Raw genomic sequence first — 22,974 nt, 5'->3', positions numbered from 1 at the left:
AAGCCACCAGATCCAGGCTCAATTCATCTTTTGTGAGTGCAGGTGAGGAGAAATGCCCCCAGCATTCCAGATGTGCTTCTCACACCAGCTCTCAGGATTAACTTGGATCTCTGGTGCTCCCTGGAAACACCTCTTTTGAAGCAGCATTATCAGTGTTATTTATCCCCAGTGCCATGTGTGGGTCATTCTGGTGTCACCTGCTTTGAAGAGCAGTGGTAGGAGCAGAAATCCTAACAATCCCTAAGGCTACAACTCTCCTGGGTTAACCCCTTGCTCCAGCCTGCAAGTTATTGTGTTCTTTGTAATATTCCTGTCCTTCTCTGTGCAGTCATGTCTCACCTCTGAGCACTGGATTTCAGGAGGACTCTTGAGTAAGGGTTGCTGAGAAAAAGACCAACTGATCCTAATATCTTCTCTTACTGAACTGTGGTAAAATCCTTCCCTTGCCTGGTTGTGGGTGCTGTGTTTGTGGGAAGCTTCCAGTTCTTACCCTGTTTCACTTCCATAAATTTCCATAAACTTACCCTGTTTCACCTCCATAACTTCCTAAAGTTCTGAAGTTCACTTCCATCTTGAAGGACAAGGCTTGGTCCTCCCCTCTCAGTGTGTAAGTGTGGGATTCACATTCTCTGAACCTGAGAGAAGCAATGAGAGAAGCAGAGAAGAGAATGATCAAAACAGTCCTTATCTCATTGGCTGTGCCTGTGTTTGTGCACAAGTGGAATGCATTGTGGAAGATTGTTTACCTGAAGGAATTTGCTTGATTGGATTGGGCTGTGAGTGTTTTGTTTTCTTGACCAGTCTCTGAAAGCTGTTGGTCAGGAGACAGTCACAAATTTTGTTCAGTTGAGTGCTTGTGCAGTTTCAGTTTAGATGTAGTGTAATGTAGTGTAATATAGTATAATAAAGTAATTAATTAACCTTCTGATATCATGGAGTCCTCCTCATCATTCCTCCTGCCCCTTGGGGGCCCTGCTAATACAATTTGTAAGCTTGGGAGTTTTGGATTAAAAAATTCTGGTTGGAATTTTTCTGGAGGTGGCAGAAGAATCACCCCAAAGGAGAGAGAAGTCCCTGCTGGGGGGGATAAATCTCTTTAGACCTGCTGGGCCCCCAGGCAGCAGTGCAGGCTCTGGGGGTGCCTCAGGAACTGGCCACAGCCCCAGTGAGGGAGAGCTGGGTGCAGCCAGGTGTAAATGCCTCCCTCCACACCCAGGTCATGGATGCCACAAACTGAGAGCTAAACTGAGGAAACTGAAGAAAATGAGGAGGGAAATGGATAAAGGATGTCCTTCCTGGCTTCCAGGGCATTGCCTGTGGCACGGAGCACTGCCATTAGCTGATTTCAGTTTGCAGAAAGATTACTCTGTTCCATTGTTCTTTCCAATCCAAAGATTATTCCAGTGCTTTGGGTGTTTTCCTGCAGAGAAAAACGAGGACAGGCTGTGACTTATGATTTAGAGTTGGTTTTCAGTAGGAAAGGTAACACAGGGATAATTTAATTTAATCTTTTTTTATTCCCCCACTTCTATAATTTTCATAGCTCAGCAGTAAGTGCAGGGGGGGACATGAGGGGTGTTTGGGGACAGTGTGAGGAGACAGAGCTCCAGTCTGGGATGGAAAAGGACACCCCACAGCATCACTGGGACCTTGGCTGGGCTGGGCTTTTGTGGGGCTCTGGGGCTGTGTCAGTCCTGGAGCACCTCGTGACTGATGGAATCCTGGAGCCTCTCCCGTGAGGACAGCCTGGGACACTGGGGTGCTCACCTGGACAGGAGCAGCTCCAGGGAGAGCTCAGAGCCCCTGCCAGGGCCTGAAGGGGCTCCAGGAGAGCTGGAGAGGACTGGGACAAGGATGGAGGGACAGGACACAGGGAATGGCTTTAAGCTGAAAGTGGGTGGATTTAGATGGGATATTGGGAAGGGATTCTGGGCTGTGAGGGTGGGCAGGGGCTAGGATGGAATTCCCAGAGCAGCTGGGGCTGCCCCTGCATCCCTGGCAGTGCCCAAGGCCAGGCTGGACACTGGGGCTGGGAGCACCTGGGACAGTGGGAGGTGTCCCTGCCATGGCTGGGGTGGCCTGGGATGATTTGAAGTCCCTTCTCACCCAAACCATTGTGGGATTTTCTGGCCCATGTTATTCTGGGTACCCCTGTTGCTGTGTGGGATCAGAACAGGCCCATCCCCAAGGGAAGGAAGCTCAGCAGCACATTTGGCTCTTCTGTAAATTCTGTAAATTTACAGAAGAGAGATGTGTGTTAGAGATGGATGTTGTTTATAAACCAGCCCAGGTCTGACTCCTGTCCTGCTCTGTTCTGGGGGGCACTGGCAGCAGGGTTGGGCTGTGCATTGAGTGGGACATGCTCTATTTTCCTTGCACTTAATCCCATTTTATCCAGAGCTACTCAGCATTGGGTGCATTCACCTCTTTGTTTGTCATGAGCACAAATAAATGGCCCTGCCTCACTAAAAGCTTATTAATTTTAAGTGAATGCAAATCTGGAGAGGGTCTGGGTTGTTTCAGGAGGCAGTGGCCGCTAAGCAAAGATGTCACTTCACATGCTCGGAGTTTATTTTGCACACAGCTTGGAGGAACTGAAATAAAAAGCAAAAAGATGAAAACCATTCTTAACTCCTTTGCCAACAGGCCCTTGAATGATACTGTGCAAAGCAGAAAAGTTGTAGAAGTACATGGCAGATGAAAAATACTTAAGGCACACAAAAGTCACTGACAGGTAACATCTACTCATCTCACTATTTGTACAAAGTAGCTTTTATATTACTGGGGGGGGAAAAAAGAGAATAAAGGGCGCTGCATCAGCTTGTGGGCTGCTTGTGGATCAAAAGCATTACCTTCAGTGCAGGCTGAAAATAGAAAACAGACACAACTTGTGAAGGTTTTCATGTGAAAAAGTGGGAGACGAGCTTGCGTCAGGAAGAGCTGGACAGAATTTCACTGAAATGGAAAATAAGTAGGTGAGTAAGGAGGTGCACGTGACACAAAAGATAGGAAACCTGGGTCTAATCTAACTTTCTGCTGTTGCAGATGGCCTGATTTTCTTCTCCTCTCGTGACACATTACCGAAATTTCAATTCTCTGATTTCAATTATTACACTATTTATACTGCTGTAGTTCCAGGAGTCCCTGTAGGGAAGAGGCCTCATTATTAATGGAACACAACTCTAATGGTTCAGCTTCAAAGAAACCCTCCTGAAAGTGGGGAAGGGAGGTGCAGAGTGGCAGAGAGGAAATTCCAGCAGGTCTGTGAGCATGAGGAGCTGCAGCCCTGGGAGCTGGGGGAGGTTTTTGGGCGATGCAAACCCTTCCTTGGTGCAGGTGTTGGGCCCATCCCACGGCTCCTCTCCTGGTGCCCCTGGGATGCTCTTTGGGAGGCTGGGTTTGTGCTCAGGGATGGGTCCCAGAACCAGCAGAGGGAAGCTGGGGATGGGTTTTGTTCAGATACTGTGCTGGGACTGGGTGAAGTGTCCCTGACTGGGATGGATTCCTTGGTGACTCCAACCCAGGTGAGGGCCAAAGGCTCTCCAGGGTACCAGGAACTATCCCACCTGTGTACCCACCTGCTTTATCCCATTTCCCCCCAAGTTTCCTGCACTGTTTCTGCTTGATTTTTTTGGCCTGGCTCTCTCCTTATATTTTTTGTGGGTTTTTTTTCCTCCTGGTGTAGAATATTCCTCTCCCCATGTCCATGTGCCATTGCTCAGTGGCCTTTCAGAGCTCTCCTTCTCAGGATAAGTGTGGGTTGCTCTTCCAGGCTTCCCTTATTTTCTTATTTTCATAGATAAGATTATGATCCCTTATTTTCTGCCCCCTCTTCTTTGAATCAGGCTGCAGAAACCTATTTAAAGGATTTACCTATTTATCTTCCCCATCCTTTTTTTTTTTAATTTAAAGACTGGGTTAGAGTTTATTTATCGGCTATACAGGTTTCTTTATTTTGCAGTCTTTCAGAAATGCACCCAGTCCATAAATATAATGAAATTTCATGAGAAAAACATTATTTGATATACAAAAGGCACCGTGCTGTGCTTATATCACACAGAGGGCAGCTGGGAGTTAAGCAAGTGCACAATGCATGTGCCCAAATTATCTCCAGAAAGAGGCCCAAAATTGGGCTGCACTGCTTCCTCTGCCTTCCACAGGAAGCTGTGATTTTTATCACACCCAATAATTTAAATAAAAACATTCAGATAAGCAGCCAAGTATCTGGCTCAGGGAAAGCAACTAGACAGAAATTGATCTTGTGTTTTATAAATGCTGTGGCTTCAGAAGATTTGCAAACCCTGAAGCTTGTCTGCTTTGTTTCCCCCCAAATAAATTATCTTTTCCAATAAAGATATAACTGCTGCCTATAAACCTGTCTTGATGTCTGTCTCCAGACTATCAACACTTCTGCACAATGAGCTTTTTCAGCAGATAAATAAGCACGTGTGGCAGATTAAATTTGCTCGTTGTAACCTTGCTTTGTTATGCACCACGAGCATCACTTCATTGGGATGGAAGAGAAGGAGGAGTGGCAAAACTGAACCACACTTTGTGTGGATTTTCCTCCCTTCTCCCATTGTGTTTTTATAGCTGCTGCACTTCCAGAGCAGGCTATCTGTTTAGGGAATAACCCATCTGTGCAAAATGCTGATCCCCTCCCTTTTTTCTGCTGTTTTGGGTAATGCTGGGAAGTTCATGCTCTGCAGAATGGTCAGGGAAGGCCCATGGAGGAGTATCAGAGAGGCTTTGATGTTTCCTGAAATGACCATGGCAGCTCCATGGTGCAGACAGCACATCCATGGGAGGATAAGGATCCTCCAAGGGGCTCTGAAAACCTGGATCTCATGACACTTCCAGAATGCAAATCCTACAAAATAATAGAAGGGCCTGAGCCATTTAATCTGTGTGGTTGAGATTGCTCAAGTGGGCCAAGGAGAAAGGAGAGCAGGGCTGGAGCCAAACTTTTCTCATTTTGCTGAGATATGCTTCATAAATTCCTGTTCTGAGCAGGGAGCTTCCTGCCTGATAATGAGAATAAAGGCTTGGAGTTCTGTCTAGACCCTCCCAGGCTGATGAGATGGTGTCTCATGTGCCTCCCCAGGGGACAACCAAGTCTTGGGCCAGCTTTGGATCATCTCTTCTAAGGGCTGACACTGTGTCCTCCCAGCCCTCAGTCACTTGGGCTGCATTAAAGGGATGTAAGAACTCTGTATAACAAACAACTTTCCTTTCTCCAATATATTTTATCTTTTTATCTTGTGAGGTAGGGGTTTTTTTTGTTTGTTTTTTGGGGGGTTTTGTTTTGGTTTGGGGTTTTTTTTTTGTTGTTTGTTTTTTTGGTGTGTTTTAGGTCAAGTGTGGTATTTTTAAAAACACATTGAAAAAGACCAGATTTTATTTCTGCTCACGTTGGCTTAGCCATAATGACAGCAAAGATGTTTTTAAGCTAATCCTAACAGTGATTAAATGGGGCTAATTCTGCTCAGAAAATGACTCTTCATCCTTCATGAGAGCATTAGGTGAGCACAGAGAGTGTGACAAACCCCAGCAGAGTTTTGACTGTCCTGTGGCACCTGGAGGCCATCCCTGTCTTCTCTTTGATTTATTCTCAGTTATTTTTCCAGCTCTTGTCCTGTGATATTGGTTTTAGGGCTCTGCCTGGACAGGCACCATGCCATTAATGTGTTTAGTGAGAGCAAAACCTCTTGCTAAATGCTGCATGCAAACAGCTTTTTGACCTGGTGGTATGAATGGAAGTCATCTGCCTGTGGAGAGTAGAGTGTTATTTCAATGAGTTTACATTCTCTTTCTCTTCCAGACCTTTTTTTCCCCCACTAATGAGACTGTTCATCCTCTATGATGATATCCTTGCATCCTGATCTCCACTCTTAATGTGCAGTCTTTGCCTTCTGCTGCCACCATCTAATCCTCTCCAGCTCTTCCCCCTGAGCCCCTCTGATTTCACAGGTTCCCTCTGAAATTCCTGTGTGTTTTGACTCTGACATTACAAGTTTCGTGTTTAATCCTTTTCCTGAATGATTTCCTTTTGAATGTGCTGCCAAGTCCCTCAAGTACCAATGTTCCCCTTGCCAGATGCTCTTCCCAGCTAACCTGAAGTGCCTCTCCCTGTCCTTAGGTGAGAATGTGGGCAGCAAAGTGGAGTCCCCGAGGCTGCAGCTGTCCAAGGACCACTCCAAAGATTATGAGATAACAATTCCCTTCCTTCTGACTGGAGAGCAGTGGAGACCAGTGAATGGCATTTATTCAGAGGTCAGTCTTCATTTTGCCTATTTGTTTATTCTGAGGTGTGTAACAGTTTAAAGGCTGTTGGGGGAATTTAATGCACTTTCACCCTGCAGGTTATAAGAGTGTTTTTATATCGTTGTTGCCACGTGTCTGAAATTGCTGCTTATTTCATTTAAGGAATGGATAAGGGTTTTGGTTGAAATGATTACCTTTTTCCTGCAGAGATGCATTCTTCTTTCTGATGGCAGAAATGAAAGTTTAAAGTGAAATAATAGCAATTTAATTGCTTGAGATTTTGTCATGCAACAGCAGAATGAAAACTAAGGAGGGGGGGAGGCAAGCACACCAAACAGGTTTGTTTGGTAAATACAGTCTGACAGCAAGGAATTTAGGGGCCAGTGGAAATAATGGAATAAACCAGTGCTGGCTGCAGCCTGAGGCATTATCTGGGCTTAATTATCCCATGGGAGACCCCCAAATTCCATCCCTGTGCTGGATTGGGACTGAGGCTTCTCTTCACACTCTGCTTCCCCTTCCCTAACAAGGGCAGGATCTGCCCCTGGCTCTGGGATTGTTTCCCCCTCTTGACAGGCCCTGATAAGCTTTGCTCCTTTTTTCCCCCAGACGTTTGTGAATGATATAGGAAGCTGCACTTAGGAAAAAAAGGCTGGGTTTTATCTCCTTCTTGAAGTATGAAGACAGTTTGTTGTTTATTGTCACCAAATGTATCCTGGGAATCTCTTACCCAGCCTTTTAACTCAGATCTAGTTTGATTCCAGCTCACTTTTTATGTCATTCTTTAAATTATCTGAATGAGGAACGGAAAAAGTAAAGTTTTTAAATAGTTAAAAAAAAAAAAAAAAGAGGTAGGAAAAAAACCAAGCAAAAACAATTCAAAAAGTCCAGAGAGCCAATTAGAAACAGCTTTTCTTGCTGGATTGGGAAAGTATTCCATGGAGAAATCCTGCTTGACTACTGCCACTGCTTGCAGGACGTGGCTTTGGATCACGTTGCTGATTGACACAAGTAGGTGTGAAAAGATATTCCCAAACAAGGGCTCTGACTTTCAAAAAAAGCTTGTCCAGATTAAAATTGTTCCTTCTTCTCCTCTGTCCCTTCCTAAATAGGAGAGAAGGGCCAGGCCCAGTTCTGAATCTGTGCAGTGATGAAAGGGATATCAGAGTGGGTGTAGAATGGCTTATCTTTGAGAGATAACACAGATGGCTTGGTCCTAGATGTATGTGCAACTCTATTTTTAGATTATTTAATTAGAAACAGGCATTCTCCATATAGAGAGAGGCCTTTTAGCTACTCACTGGAGCTCTCTGAGAGAGTTACAACCCAGCATCACTCTGTGAGTAATGATAATGTGATTTATATCGTTAATTTGTTTCCCAGAATTACTTTCAGTTTAAGATGAACACTAGAAAAGATTTGTGGCTTGGTAGAAAGATCCACGTGCTGTATCAGCACTTTTTTTTTTCCCTTTGAATACTTCTTTTCCATGGAAACTTATAAATTAAATACACAAAAGTGCACATCAGGCTGTGGGAAGAACAACAGCTTCAGTGGTAGAGGAGAAGAGTAATGAATAGCTTGTCACATAAATATTGATCAAAAGCACAAAAGTTAAATACTGCTGTATTTGATGGCTAAATGAGATCTATTGTTCTTCAACTCGTTTCAAAGTGTTCCTCTGTTTTTTTAATTGTATATGAAGTCAAAAAAAGTATGTACTTGTAAGAGGGGAATGGTATTGCAATAGGATATATGGTAAAATAAATAATGGAGTGGCTATAAAAATGCCAAGGGATTAAAGTTATTTGTGTACAGATAATTGCCTGGCAATGATGGCCCCATTCCCCAATCCTTTAACTGTAAATACTCCTGCTTAACAATTAGTCCCTGGGAAAGCACACTCATCATTTAGTGCAGCCTTCTCTCCCATCTTGGAGATAAAACTGTCCTTTTATTTACCCCAGGAGTCGCTGCAGTATCTGTTGGAATCTCTCACTTGGAATCTGTCAGCAATGATTATTAAGCTAATGACTTTCTCGTTGAGAGCCCATACACTGTGCAAAAAATGTGAGATAATTCACACAGTCTAATGGCACAAACACACAGGACTGCTCAGCAGCAGTGAGGAAATTCCATTTACTGAGGGGAAAAAAAGAAAATTTGCTTATCTTTAACCAGATTTTATTTTAATACACTTGGGGTGTGCTTTTTCAAGGACGTCTCGTGATTTAGGTGTTTAGGTGTAAACTTATGAAAGTTTAAATTAGTGACAGGCAAACCCCAATTTTAAATACAGATATGTAATTAAATTATATTTAAAGAATTTGGGGGTTCCCAAGTGTAAATTAAGGGGTTTGATCATTTACTGGGCAGGTCAGTTTTTCTCTCCACCTTCCCCAGCTCAAGTCAAAGCTCTGTGGCACCATTTCAGAAATGTTGTTGCTTTTTGCCTGTTTAAAAGATGCCTGTGCTGATGCCAACACTTTGTGTGGAATTATGAAATCCTTTAGGCTGGAAAATGCCCCCAGGGTCATTGGGTCCAACCTTTGGGCACCACCTTATCCATTAAACCACAGCCCTGGGTGCCCCATCAGTCATTTCTTTAGGGCTCAGGGATGGAGACTCCAGCACTGCCCTGGGGAAGCCTCATCCAATTCCTATCCACTCTTTCAGTGAAAAACTTTTTCCTAATATTCAACCTGAGCACAACTTGGAGCCTTTTCCCCTTGGCCTATCAGCATCCTAGATAGGGAAGAACATTTAAAAAATAAAATATAGACACTTAAGAGAAGCTACTGTGGAAATACCTCAATTTGTACAACTGTGTGATACTGTTTGTTTAGTCAGGGTTGTTAACATTTCTCCTGGCATCTATTTTTTTTGTTTTTCAATTCAGAAAATGTATCATTTTCAGTGGGAGTATTTTACTGGTACCTAATTCTTCTATTTACTGGATATAATATTCACTTGCCAACCTTAGTGGCTGCTATTTTGAGTGCCCAGTTGTTGCTGTTGAGGAGAAAATGCTGCATTTGGGGCTGTGTGGCAGCAGGATCAGGCCCTGAAGGGTTGTGCAACATCACCCTGGGTTCCAAACAATGGCTGCCCATATTCCCTGCAGATGTGATTTCCTCCTTCCCTGAAATTTTGTGTGCATTACAGCATGTGTTGATAGGTCATTATACATTAGAGCTCCAGTTGTCCTTCCACTTCTCTTTTTTCATGTGCTCAGCACTTTGAGTTCTGTGTTGATTACCACCCCCCACCTCAGCGCTTGCTTTAAACACACAAGGGTTGGGTTCTATTTTCCTTAAATATTTCTAAGGTTTGAACAAAGTGGTTTCATTTTATATTATTTAAGTGCAGCAAAAAGAAAAAAAACAACCTCCTTTCCCCCCCCCCCATATTTCCAGCTGAATATTTTTCTTCCAAACTTGGCTCGCGATCGACAAATCAAGCCAAGTTTGATGAGAGTTTGGGTAAGTGATGTCTTAGTACACAGAACACTTTAGGGAAGATTTTTTTTGAAGACCATCTGTTTGGCTTCAGCTTTTATCCTCACACCCTGTTAGGGACACAGAGGGCTTGGTGTGTGCCAGATGCCTGCAGCACAGGAGCTCTGGGTCAGGTAATATCAGCGGTGTTGTTCCAGAGCCTCATCCCTCCTCCTGCGGAGACAAGAGCCAGGCAGGAGATGTTTCACGTGGGCATTGAGGGCCTTTTGGCTCCATTTCTGTGCTCTAAAGGAATTTAGGAACCAGTGGAAATAACGTGGGGAAATGCTGCCAGCATGGAAAAGCTGCAGTGCCCAGTGTTGCATTGCCCTGGGCTGGCACTCGTGTTCCCAGAGGGACACAGATTAGTGGAGCTGGCTTTGGACTCAGCCAAGGCTGAGTTCATGAAGTTCCTGAGAAATGGAAAGCGTTTTATGAGGGTTTGGTGTGATCAGCTCTGCAGGTAGACCCAGAGGGCTCAGGGTGTGGCAGCAGTCACTCAGGTGTGGGGTTTTCTCTGCCCCTGTCTGTGTAGGACCTGCCATGCCGTTGCTGGCGCCTGCAAGGACTCAAAGAGAATCAGGACCAAGTGCTTTGAAAGATTTAATGCTCTCAAATTTCTAAAATCACATGGGCAGGTTAGGTGCAGCATTCCTTTCTGGGGGATATTTTGGACGTTTGATGGATCTTTTGTAATCCTGATCTCTGTACCTGTCCAAGTGCAGTATTAACCTGTTGGGTGCTCCAGTCAGGTTACAGCTGCCATTCACAAAAATAAATGGGCAGGTATTTGAGGACCTGCAGCCTGGAGCTGAGTGTTGTTCCTAAAAATCCCTATGAGAAGCTGGAAAGCCCTGAGATGCTTGAGCTTTGTTTGAGTTTGCAAGTTGCCAGCCCTGGTTGCTTCCAAATGATGGAATTTCAAACAGGGAATTTGATTTTTGACGTTAAATTTGGGGGATATGTGAATCAATGAGTAAATTTTGCTGTGTGACTTCTTTAAAATAATTAACTGTGGGGAAGTAGCTGTGCACAATCTACCTGACCCTGGGTTAGACCCTTAATCCACCTGGGTCACTGTGAGCATCACAGGGCTCTTTTAAAATACTGTCACTGACCTCAGTATATAAACATAGATTGGAAAATCCTCCTCTCCCCACCTTGCAGAGAGTGAGGCCTCTTGTTCTGTGGCTCCCCACACCCCAAGAGATTGGGGTTGTGTTGGAGTTAGGGACAAGCAGAGGAGAACAAAGAAAGGTGCCCATGGTGGGCAGAGAGGATGGAAAGACCTGCAGGATATTTCCAGCTCTCACTCCCCCAACACCAGTGACTTGGAAGTGCAAATAAATCAGAAATTCTTCACCTCTCTAGGCAAGGGGCAGTGGATTCAGGGATCAGCAACACTGCTTTGCCAAGCTGGAGTGTTCAAGGCCAGATTCTGAGCTCTGAGTGTGAATCTGTTTCCTTCCCTTGCCCAGGCTGGAATAAATCAGGGCTGCAAATTGAAATCTTAAAGAAGGGTTTTTAAAAAAAGGGAGAAAGAAAGATGAGAAGGCAGAGTTCCTTTTCTTGTAGCAACACTCTTTTTTTCTTTCTTGGTGTTATGTTATGCTTTGAATATAAACTCTAGCAATGAAATGTGAAGATAAAGATGAAAGCCAGCTATAAAATATATATTTAGACCATATTTCTTGTGGTTTTTAAGTGTGCACTTGTCACAGCTCTAAGAGTGTGCATGTGAAGTGGCAGAGGATTACCATTTCCTGCTGCTTAGCATGCATTGCATCTCCCTTTGCTCCTGAAGAAGCAGCTTTTGCATCCCTGCCTGCCCCATTCCTGAGCATTGTGCCATGGATTGTATTCAGGAGCTAACATCAGAATCTTGGTTATTTGTGTGGAATTTTGGGCACTGATTACGTGAATCTCAGTGTGAAAATCTCTGCTACCTATAAAAGTATCATCAGCTCTGACAGTTGTTGGTTATCTTTATGATTCTCCAGATTTATCACATCCCTTGGGTGTTACACTGATGCTTTTCACCTTTTTGCATTTTTTAATGCCTTCACTCTAAGGTCCTAGTTCAACACCTACTAAAATTGGGATTTTTTTTTTTTGCCATTGAGATAAAATACTATTGGCAGGAAGAGAAGATAACTTTAAATTTGTTAAAAAGCCGCTGTAATAATGCTGGAGACGGAAGAACACACTGGGAGCTGCAAAGTGGCAGAAGGGGCAAAGGCAGTGATAGCCAGGGTGTTATTCAGAGTTTTGGTCTCCACGTGAGTTCCAGATTTATTAGGAACTTATTGGGGCATCACACAGATTCCCAGAATCCTGGAAAGGTTTGGGTTGGAAAGGACCCTGAAGTTTGTGTTTTTCCTCCCTCTGCCATGGGCAGGGACACCTTCTACCATCCCAGGCTGCTCCAGCCTGGCCTTGGGCACTGCCAGGGGTCCAGGGGCAGCCCCAGCTCCCAGGGCAGGTCTCTGTGCTGGTTCCCATTTCCCCTCTTTGCTGCACCCCCTGTGTGGCTCTCCCAGGCTTTGATACACGGCTGAGGGGCTCACTCTGTCAGATAATTAATTTAGAGCTCAGAGTTTTCAAGAGCAAACCCATTCAAGTTTATTTCATAACTGGCATAGCCTTCGTGCAAGTGATAATTGTTTATATTCCCTTCAACCGAGCCTCCTGCTGTTCCTTTTCATTTGAAATAATTACCAAAGTTTAGACTTCCAGACAATTGTATTAAGGGGAATCATACAGTGCTGCTTAAACAAGGCTTTGAAGGCTGAGAGGACAACTTTCATAGCTCTTTTACATGGTTGTTTTACATATCTTGAGAGAGAGAGGCATAACCAGAATTTATAGTGCTCTCCATATTTTTTATGACTCATGAGCATCGACTATAAGAGGCAGAGCTGTGCTCTCTCCACAAGCTGTGTCATCAGCTGGGAATGCAGCTTGGCACAGGCAGAGGAACAGCACTAATCCTCCACAACCTTCCCTGGGAGATCCTCTCCTTGAGCCTTTAATTAATAACCTGGAAGTCATTAATTTAATAGCCTGGTAAACAATCTGATATTTCTTTTGCTTTTCCTTATGCACGTACTCCTGCCTTGCAGGGCCACTCTGAGGAGTAATTAGTGCAAATATGCTCTATTAGTTAATAACTCTTGTGTGTTTGTTTCATTTGGAAGCAGCAGAAGTTTTGCAGGGACGCAGTCAGGGGAGGGAGCGTGGCACCTCCTCTGGCAGTCAGGGAATTTCTGTGTCCCAGGGAGCCAAAGCAGCTCAAAGCCACCCCTCTCAGCTCACCTCGTCCAAGAGGAGGAAAGCAGGTTCCCTTCCTCCCATCCAACCCCGTTTAACCATTGATCCATCTGATAATTTAATTCATGCCATTTTTCAGAAATGCTGGTGGGTGTGTCCTGGCTCCAGGGACTTGCTGGAGCTCACACAGCAGCTCCGGGGCTGAGAAACTCCTGGAGCTGGGACCACCAATGAAAACTTGGTGCTGGTGATTGAGTGGGGAAAGTTCTTTTCTCTGTCTGCCCTGCATCAGTGCCCTGGTTCCAGCTAGATACACGAGGATTCATTTCCTGCCTGAGCCACTTGGGCAAACTGGGATTGATCCCAGAAAAGTCCATTGCACCTTTAGCCCAAGTGATACAGCGTGTTCAGCTTGCAGAGCTCTGTGTGAGTGTTTTTGCTCAGGTATTGTTGGAAGTGCTGGGTGTTTTAAAGAACAGAAAATGGAGAGCTTTGTAGGAGCAAACCACCAGACACCTCCTGCTCTCCCTGGGGGTTTGCAGCTTTCCATAGGGTGAAATTCCCCTTCATCAGCTTCTGTCAGGCTGAGCTGCTGGAGGAATTCTGTCATACTTGGCCAGGGGAGATCTGCAGTGATATCATGGTGGGGAGCTCTGCCTCTCCCCCAGTACCAGGGGCTCTGCAGAGGGTGTGCTGGGGACCCACCAGCTATGAGGTAGTGTCTCAGATCCCAGCTCCAGCAATCCTTCAAAAGCTGATGGGGCTGGAGCAATCCACTTTAACTTGAGTTTTCAGGCTGGCATTTCAAAGGAGAAAAACAACCCCTCAAACAAACAGATTGTGCTTTCTGCAATTAAAAGGGAGGAGGGGGGAATATTTTGATTTTAATGATGCAGTTCACATTAGCGACCCTTTAATGTGGGATTAAAATCTAAACCTAAGTTCCTGCTTTGTGCTGGGTTTGTAAAGTGCTTGTACTGAGGCATTTTCATATTGAATTAATTTAGCTTATACTTGGCTATTTCACGTCTCTTGCAACAGATCTTGCGAGTGTAAGGTATGAATTTCAGTGTTGGATTAAAAGAATGCTTTGCTTTCCAGCTCTGAGCATGTGATCAGTTTTGGGGTTTTTTTTACAGGCAGGAGGAGAATCTCCCTTGTTCTCAATTCCTATGGTGAGTGCCTTGGGTCAGGCTGAAGCCTAGACCAGAGCAGGCTCTGTCCCACCGAGCACCCCTGGTACCAGGAATGTGCAGCTCCTGCAAGGAGCCCTTTGTGGACTTGGAACAGCAGCAAAACCTGGGGCTTTTCCAAGGACTCCAATCCTCTGAGCAGGGGAAACCATGAGCTGCTGACATCTTTTGTGATGAGGACCCTTATTTCAGAAAGCCACAGTAAATTGAGTTGTTCTCAGTGTATATTTGAAGGGTGAAGAAGTAAATTGAGCTGGTCAATCCACTGAGTCCTACAGCTAACAAGCCCAGTGCCTTTGTTGTTGAATTATAATTCTATTTCAATGTGATTTACTCAAGCCCCAGTTGATTTGCCTCTTCTATAGGAATATTTCTCATTTTTCAGAATTGTAATGAGGAGTCATAGAGGTTATATGCAGTTTAAAGCCTGATAAAAAAATAATTAGGCTTGATAATAAGGCTTTTTAAAATGCAGCAGGAATATCTTGACAATAAAAGGCTTTCAAGGTGTTGGTATTTTTCTAGAAATAAAATGACTGCCAAAAAACTCTGCCAGCTGCTTTCAAAAAGCTTGTGTAGATGAGTTAAAAATTATCTGTATCATTTTGGTATTGCAGCAGAAAGTTCATGTTCAGTTTTCATCTCGTGGAAATTGTGTGTCCCATTTGTGTGGTTGTCTTTCCTCAAGGACACAGCTCTAAAGCAAGATGGAGCTTTTGGAGCTGAACATGGCAATTTCCAGCCTGGCAGAGGTGCTGGGGTGGAATCCTTGTGAGATGCATTTCCACTGAATATTGTGTGAGGGGTGGGGCTGCTGCCAGAGCCTGCAGGGTGTTCTGGGCTGGATTGGGGTGTGCTGGGGCTGTAGAAACAGTGTCCAGTGTCACTGTAGCTCTGTTGGTGACACTGGCAGGGGCTGTTTGTGTCCACATAGCTGTGCTGGTGACACTGTCAGGGGCTGTTCTATCCCCATGGCTGTGCTGGTGACACTGTCAGGGGCTGTTTGTGTCCCCATGGCTGTGCTGGTGACACTGTCAGGGGCTGTTCTATCCCCATAGCTGTGCTGGTGACACTATCCTGAAGCTGTTTGTGTGTCCCCACAGCTGTGCTGGTGACACTGTCAGGGGCTGTTCTATCCCCATAGCTGTGCTGGTGACACTGTCAGGGGCTGTTTGTGTGTCCCCATAGCTGTGCTGGTGACACTGGCAGGGGCTGTTTGTGTCCCCATGGCTGTGCTGGTGATACTGGCAGGGGCTGTTTGTGTCCCCATAGCCGTGCTGATGACACTGTCAGGGGCTGTTTGTGTGTCCCCATAGCTGTGCTGGTGACACTGTATGGGGCTGTTTGTGTGTCCCCATAGCTGTGCTGGTGACAGTGTCAGGGGCTGTTTGTGTCCCCATAGCTGTGCTGGTGACACTGGCAGGGGCTGTTCTATCCCCACAGCTGTGCTGGTGACACTGTATGGGGCTGTTTGTGTGTCCCCACGGCTGTGCTGGTGACACTGTCAGGGGCTGTTTGTGTCCCCATAGCTGTGCTGGTGACACTGTCAGGGGCTGTTTGTGTGTCCCCATAGCTGTGCTGGTGACACTGTCAGGGGCTGTTTGTGTGTCCCCACAGCTGTGCTGGTGACACTGTATGGGGCTGTTTGTGTGTCCCCATGGCTGTGCTGGTGACCCTGTCAGGGGCTGTTTGTGTGTCCCCATAGCTGTGCTGGTGACCCTGTCAGGGGCTGTTTGTGTGTCCCCACGGCTGTGCTGGTGACACTGTATGGGGCTGTTTGTGTCCCCACGGCTGTGCTGGTGACACTGTCAGGGGCTGTTTGTGTGTCCCCACGGCTGTGCTGGTGACACTGTCAGGGGCTGTTTGTGTGTCCCCACGGCTGTGCTGGTGACACTGTCAGGGGCTGTTTGTGTGTCCCCATAGCTGTGCTGGTGGCCCTGGCTGCTCTGAGGTGTGTGTGTCTCTCCCTGCCCCAGCAGCTGCTCTTACTGGTGGTGGCTCTGTCCCAGAAGCCAGGGAGGGCTGCTGTCCCTCTCCCATGTCCCACCAGGATGTGTCCATGTATGTCACCAGCTCTGTCCCTGCCCTTGGATGCTGTGCCCAGCTCTGAGATGAAAATGTTTTGTTCCCCTGGAGCTGCAGTCGGGCTCAGGAAAGGAGGAGCTCCTCAGTCCTGCCCTCATTCCTCCTCAAGGATCAACTTCATTTGGCTTCTGCTGCGTGACCTTGTTCCCCCTTCCTCTTCTGGCCTCTCCTCCACCAGGGTGGTTCCTTGGCAGGTTCTTCTCCTCTTTTGTTCCTCCTCTCTCCACTGACCACATCCTTTGAGGAGCATTCCCTGCATAAAAATGGTCTTTTTTGGGGTGAACCTGCCAAGCCCTTCCCAGCCAGTCATCGTTGTCTGGAGCGATTCCTGGAATCACAGAATGGTTTGGCTTGGAAGGGATCTCAAAGCTCATCTCATTGCATCCCCTGCCATGGGCAGGGACACCTTCCACTGTCCCAGGGTGCTCCAAACTGGCCTTGAACTCCTCTAGGGATGGGGCAGCCACGCCTCTGCCTCCTTCTGAGGTGGCAGCATTTTGCCTTCTGAGTTAAAATGAAACCAACCTATAAATAATTTTAATATTTATAAGAATTTTACTAGCTGAGACCACCTCATTGAGCACAGGAGCAAAGATTTTTAGCCAGAGCTGCTGCATGGGGCCAGGAGGGTCAAATCTTCCCAGAGCTGCCCATTTTTGGCAGATTTTTTGGTGGATGTTATTTTCTGCCAGTGCTGGGCATGGCAGGCTCCTCTGGGCAGCAACCCTGGGTGCAATCCCACCCTGGTGTCCTCCATTATTCACTTTATCTCCTCTCTGCTGTTTCCCTGTGAGGTACAGCCTGTCCTGGGACAGAAACGCTGCTGGCCAGGGAGACAAAAGCTCTGAGATGTGAGAACTGGGACAGCCAAGAGCCTCCCTGCCCCAAAAAAGGGCCCTTGCCCTGGCAGGGCTGAACCTGCCTTGCAAAGGAGGTTCTGGACATGGATCTGCTGCAGGAAAAGTCAACAAGAGGAATTCTGTCCTCAAAACAACTGCAAGCCTGTTCCTGTGTTAGCATTGCCCACTCCCTCCAGGAGAAAGAGTGGGATCCCTAAATTCAGTGTATCCAACAGAAACTGCCTCTCTCTTGGTTTCAGCAGACAGAAGCGTTGTTGAAACCAGACTTTTTTTGGCATTTACTGGCATTACTAAGAAAGAGTTGGCCAGGAAAGCTGGCAGAAGGAGATGAGTTGGAGAAGCTTTAAAGATTTTTTTTTTTCCTATAAAATGAATATCCAGAAGCTGTGTAAATGTAATTTTTTTCACTCTGAAAAGTGTATAGAAAGACAACATATACACATTTCTGACTGAAATACCATCTCAGCTGGCTGTGCCCTCCAAATTCTTTTCCCTCGATTAAAAAGATGGGGGGAAAAAAAAAGTAAAAAGAAACGACAAAACAAAACAACACCTCAGGAAATCCCTAGAATGTTTATTCAGGAACAGAGCAGCCTGTTACAATCATTAGCTTGCAAAGGTATTTCTGTTATAGTCAGAGGGCAAAGTGAATTTTAACCTTTTATTGCCAAGAGATGTCATGTTTTTTGTGGAGGAGCTATTGAGGTGTGTAAATCCCTGTGAATGAGTGAGTGGCATCTGTAAAAACCCCAAGCAAAGCCCCAAAGCACTCCCTGCAGAGGGAAACTAAAATCAATTTCAATGCCCACAGTTAAAACATAGAGTACTACATTTCATGCTTTATTGAGTTTCTATTTATTGCTTAATTTCTGCTTGTAAAAAAGGCTTCAATTGAAGCAAAAAGATGTTTCAAAATATTTGACTCCCTTTTTCCTTATGAGCTCAGTGTGGAATTGCCAACTGCTATGGGGTTTTGATTATAAAGGGAAAAAGAAGGGCTGGATTGGTTTAAAATGTGATCTGTGGGAACCTTCCAGAGCAGGATCTTTCCCAGGAACCCCAGAGGAGAGAGAAAAGAAAGGAAAAAGCAGCTCCAGGGAGACCCAGGGTCAGGAGCCTGGGAACACTGCTTGTCACAGGGGCAGAGTTAGGAAATGGATGGAAACTCTTGGGATTTTAAAGATGGGAACCTGGATTGTTTGCTCTGTGCAGTCAAACATCTCCCTTTATTGTCCTGCCCCTTCCCATCTATCAAATGGGAATAAAGTTTAGCCCAGGCAATGGGGCATCGATTTGATTTTTGTAATTTTTCAGAGTAGAAGTGTTATTTGTGTTCCTGCTTTGGCTGTGCAACCTTTAGGAGCCAGGAATTTGCTGTTCTGCAGGAAAGAGGGATGTCTTGCACGTGTGGAAAAACCCAAATGTGCTGCTTGAACAAGGGAATAGATATTTTCAAGATTTTAGGTCTCAAGCAATGAAAGAGGAGGAGTGGTTGCAGTGCTGAGCATGAGGATTGTCACTGTTGCAAACTTGGAGGCAATTTGGAAACATCTTGTAAATATTGTGAAGAACATTAACTGAGATTTTTATAGGGTATGATGAGCCTATAACTCAGTCCAAGTTTAGACAATCACCTTTCTTTGATGGAGATCAGCAGGGACATGAAAACACTTGAAATTAAGAAATATTTTGATTATTAATATTTTGGTTTATTATGTATCTCTCATTTATATGTATATCTTTACTTCTTTCAACCACGCAATTTAATCACCAAGCACCCATTTGTTTTTAAAATTGCATTTATCAATATTATCCCACTTCCACACACACCTATTAACTAATTTAAAAAGAAACCTCAATGTGTAGAATGGAGATCAGCTCCAATTTCAGAACCTTCATGGAATAAGTATTTAGCAGTTTCCCTAAATCTGTGTGAGATGGAGACAACAACAGCTGGATTTGAGTAAATTCTTTTGCAGGGAGAACCACAGGGCTGAATTTTCCTGTATTTGTGTTAATGGAGTGGATATATCTATATAGATCTATATATATAGATAGTTATCAATGTATGTCCAAATGTATATCTATATATATTGAGATTTCTATCTATACTTACACAGCTGCTCTGTTTCCAACCTTATCTCAGGATTCAGCTCTCAAACCAGGTTTTGAATTTGTTTTTGCAAAACTCTGTGAGGAAAAAGCAGCTGAGTAAGGCTACAGCAAGATGTGGCATTGAAATCAAATCAGAAAATCGAGCAGCGGAGAGGGAGGATGCACAGCATGGAGGGCAGCTCTTATCAGAGCTCTGCTTTTCTGGGACAGGTTATTAGGGAGGAATCTCATTTAGGAGCAGGGGTTTATCAGCGTGCCCTTGTGGTGATGGACTCAGCAATGCTATAAACTTCATATACGGAGATGGAGTCATTCTAATTTTAGGATAAGGCAATGAGGGGGTGAACAAAAAGCATAATGTAAAAGAAATAAAGGCTATTCCAAGTGTGGATGTTATCTGTGCCATCACTGCACAGCCTCACATTGCAGGGGCATCCGCTGCTGCTGATATTTTGGCTGATGTGGATGAAATCAGTGTTTTCTGGAGATGCCCATTATTGTGTGCAATATTTCCTTTAATTCAGTTACTTTGAGGCAGGTATCAAAGGGAACTTTGATATTTCTGTGCAAAAAAATCAAAAAAATAGCATTTGAAAATTCTTCACAGCCTTATTTACTAAACAATTTAGACAAAGAGTCCAGTCTCTGTTTGAAGGCTTCAAAGGCAATGTTGGCTTGTTTTTCCAGCAAAATCTTTATTTTTCTCAGTGCAAGAAAAATCAATACAACCCTGGTAACACAAAGCTGTGGCTTACCAAGGTATCTTCCTTAAGCTCGGTTTGAATTCTGACATTGGCCATCATACTCAAGCCAAATTATTTGGTAATATCAAGATGTGCTTGGTTTTTTTCCCAGCAGCCATGGTGTAGTTTTTATGGTTTTGCGTTCTATATTTTTATATGATATACAAAGATTTCCTTGCCAGAGCAATGAGAGTTTCAAAAGTTCCTCATGAACCACAGTGAAGTTGTTTTCATGTTCTGTCCTTTTAGTGTGCTGGCTGGCACCTGAGCTAGTGAGAAATTTGTTCAGTATAAAATAATGATAAATAAATAAAATAAATATAATAAATGAAATTTAAAAATATTCTATATTTTTACATTATATACAAATACTTCCTTGCCAGAGCAATGAGAGTTTTAAAAGTTCCACATGAACCAAAGTGAAGTTGTTCTCATGCTCTGTCCTTTTAGTGTGCTGGCTGACACCTGAACTAGTGGGAAATTTATTCAGTATAAATAATAATATATAAATATAATAAATATAACAAATAAATAAAAGTAAAATAGTCTACATTTTTATATTATATTAAAAGGTTTCCTTGCCAGAGAAATGAGAGTTTCAAAAGTTTCTCATGAGCCACAGTGAAGTTGTTTTCATGCTCTGTCTTTTTGGTGTGCTGGCACCTGAGCTAGTGAGAAATTTATTCAGCATAAAATAAAAATAAAAAAATATAAAATAATAAATAAATACACATAAAAATAAGACAATCTATATTTTTATATTATATTAAAAGGTTTCCTTGCCAGAGAAATGAGGGTTTCAAAAGTTTCTCATGAACCACAGTGAAGTTGTTTTCATGCTGTCCTCCATCCTCTGTGCTGGCTGGCACCTGAGCTAGTGAGAAATTTATTCAGTATAAAATAATTATAAATAAAAATAATAAATAAATAAAAATAAAATATTCTATATTTTTATGTTACATAAAATATTTCCTTTCCAGAGCAATGATAGTTTCAAAAGTTCCTCATGAGCCACAGTGCAGTTGTTTTCATGCTCTGTCCTTTTAGTGTGCTGGCTGGCACCTGAGCTAGTGAGAAATTTATTCAGCATAAAATAAAGTCGCAGCGATTTATTGCTGTTGTTGCCTATCCCACAAAATCACTCCTCTGCATCCCTTGGAATGCACAAATTTGCTCCTTCAATTTTAGGGAGCTGGTTTATTGATGCAATGTCACCGTCACAGCCTTGCTGCAGGCAGAGGAAATAACTTGTATTTAGCCTCAGGCAAAGTTTGCGTGTTCAAGGTGTTCTTATCTGTGAATTTTGATTTGCAAACTGCAATTTGATGGAGTTGTTTGGGGGGGGTGCAGCTGCTGTAACTGCTTTATCAAATGCAGAATGAAAAGGATGTTTACTTAAAAACATGCTGGATGTAAAAACAAGTGTTTGTTGTCTGAGGGGAATACTGCAGCATCTCTCAGCTCAGGAATCCCTTGGGATGAGTGCACACAGGGCATCTCTGCTCTTCCTGATTCTTCCCCTAACTGTAACCAATTTAGTCAATCCTCAAATGTTTTTTTTTTTTGTGCCCCTGGAGAGGTTGTTGGAGTTCCTCTCTGAAATTCTTCAGTCTCCTGGTGATCAAGGTTTCTCATTTAGCCTGGGATGTGGCCCTAAAACGCTCCTTCCCTCATCGCCTCAGGAAATCAGCAGTGGGGGAGCCCCTGCAGAGCCCTGCTCTATTGATATGCTGATGAGTCTAAGATTTCCAGAAATGCTGGATATACTTTTAAACCTTCCAGAAGGCTCTGCCTGGCTCCTGCGCTTCAGAGCCCTGCTCTGAGCACACCATGCTCGCTGATGTTTGGGATACAACCCAAATTGGGATACAACCCAATGGCATCCCTGTCTGGGAACCACTTCCTACTTACAGGGACGCTCCTGAACCTTTCCAGGAGCCTTTCTCTTTTTATTCTGCTAAAAAATATGCCTTGGCTGTATAAAAACCACCAATATGTCAACAATATGTTATTCATAACAGCAAACTTTTAGACACTCGTGTAGTTGGATGTTATTTAAATATGTAAGAAGTGCAACATTGATGCTTTTTTCGGTAAAGGAGTGGTAATTCAGTAGTTTAGGTGCATATCTCAGTGAAAAGCTGGAGTTGTTGCTGTTTGGAAGAACAAAGAGCTGTGTTAAATGGCTCAGGAGCAGCAGTGGGGTGAGACTTGTTCATTCCTTGAGAAGTGGTGGAGTCGCCATCCCTGGAGGGATTTAAACTTGAGTGGATGTGGCACTTGGGGACATGGGTCAGTGGTGGGCTTGGAAGTGCTGGATGAAGGGCTGGACTCCATAATCTGAAAAGTCTTTTCCACCCTAAAGGATTCCATGATCAGAGGGGTAATTTCCAACGTAACCCATCCCAAGGTTCAGTGGTTGATACTGGAGGACTCAGGAGTGCAGGCGGGAGGCTGAGGATCTCACAGGAGACTCAGCCCCAGGGACTGGAGATGTCTCATAACCTCCTCCTTGGATAATTCCTGGGAAGGAAAGCAGTCATTAAAATAAATGAGGGCGATAACTCACCTGGGAGGACACGGGAAGGAGAGGCAGGAATGGCTGGAGAAACCATGGCTGTGGTGAGGAGTGAGGAGCATGGAGTGTGGAGAGGAGGAGGCTGAGCAGGGCCCTGGTGGATCCTGCAGGCAGAGAAGAGGCAGTAATTAGTCTGTGTGACACTGTTAGATGTGCTCCTGTCTAGCAGGGACAAGAAGAATGGCCTTACAAGGCAGCAAGAGAGAGCTCAGTAATAAAGATAATGAGAAAAGGATGTATTTACATGCATATCATGAGGGAGGGAGGATAAAGGTCTCTGAGTGCGCTGGAGTTTCAGAAAAGCCAGAGAAAAGCTGCTAATGAGAATGGTGCAGTTGATCCTGACATGGGGCAGGAGCCTCTGAGGTC

The 22,974-nt window shown here is 44.4% G+C and overlaps 1 protein-coding gene across 1 annotated transcript in view; it reads left to right on the top strand.

The window, feature by feature from the left end:
• Positions 1-22,974, top strand: part of ADAM12 (ADAM metallopeptidase domain 12) — a 189,065-nt gene that overhangs the window by 12,233 nt on the left and 153,858 nt on the right. Inside the window, exon 2 of the mRNA XM_036386247.2 lies at positions 6,140-6,273. Coding sequence (XP_036242140.2) covers positions 6,140-6,273 — 134 coding nt within the window. The remainder of the gene's footprint in view (positions 1-6,139; positions 6,274-22,974) is intronic.

Source organism: Molothrus ater, chromosome 8 (genome assembly GCF_012460135.2).
Source record: "Molothrus ater isolate BHLD 08-10-18 breed brown headed cowbird chromosome 8, BPBGC_Mater_1.1, whole genome shotgun sequence".
NCBI lineage: Eukaryota > Metazoa > Chordata > Aves > Passeriformes > Icteridae > Molothrus > Molothrus ater.
This window is presented reverse-complemented; position numbering and strand designations above follow the sequence as displayed.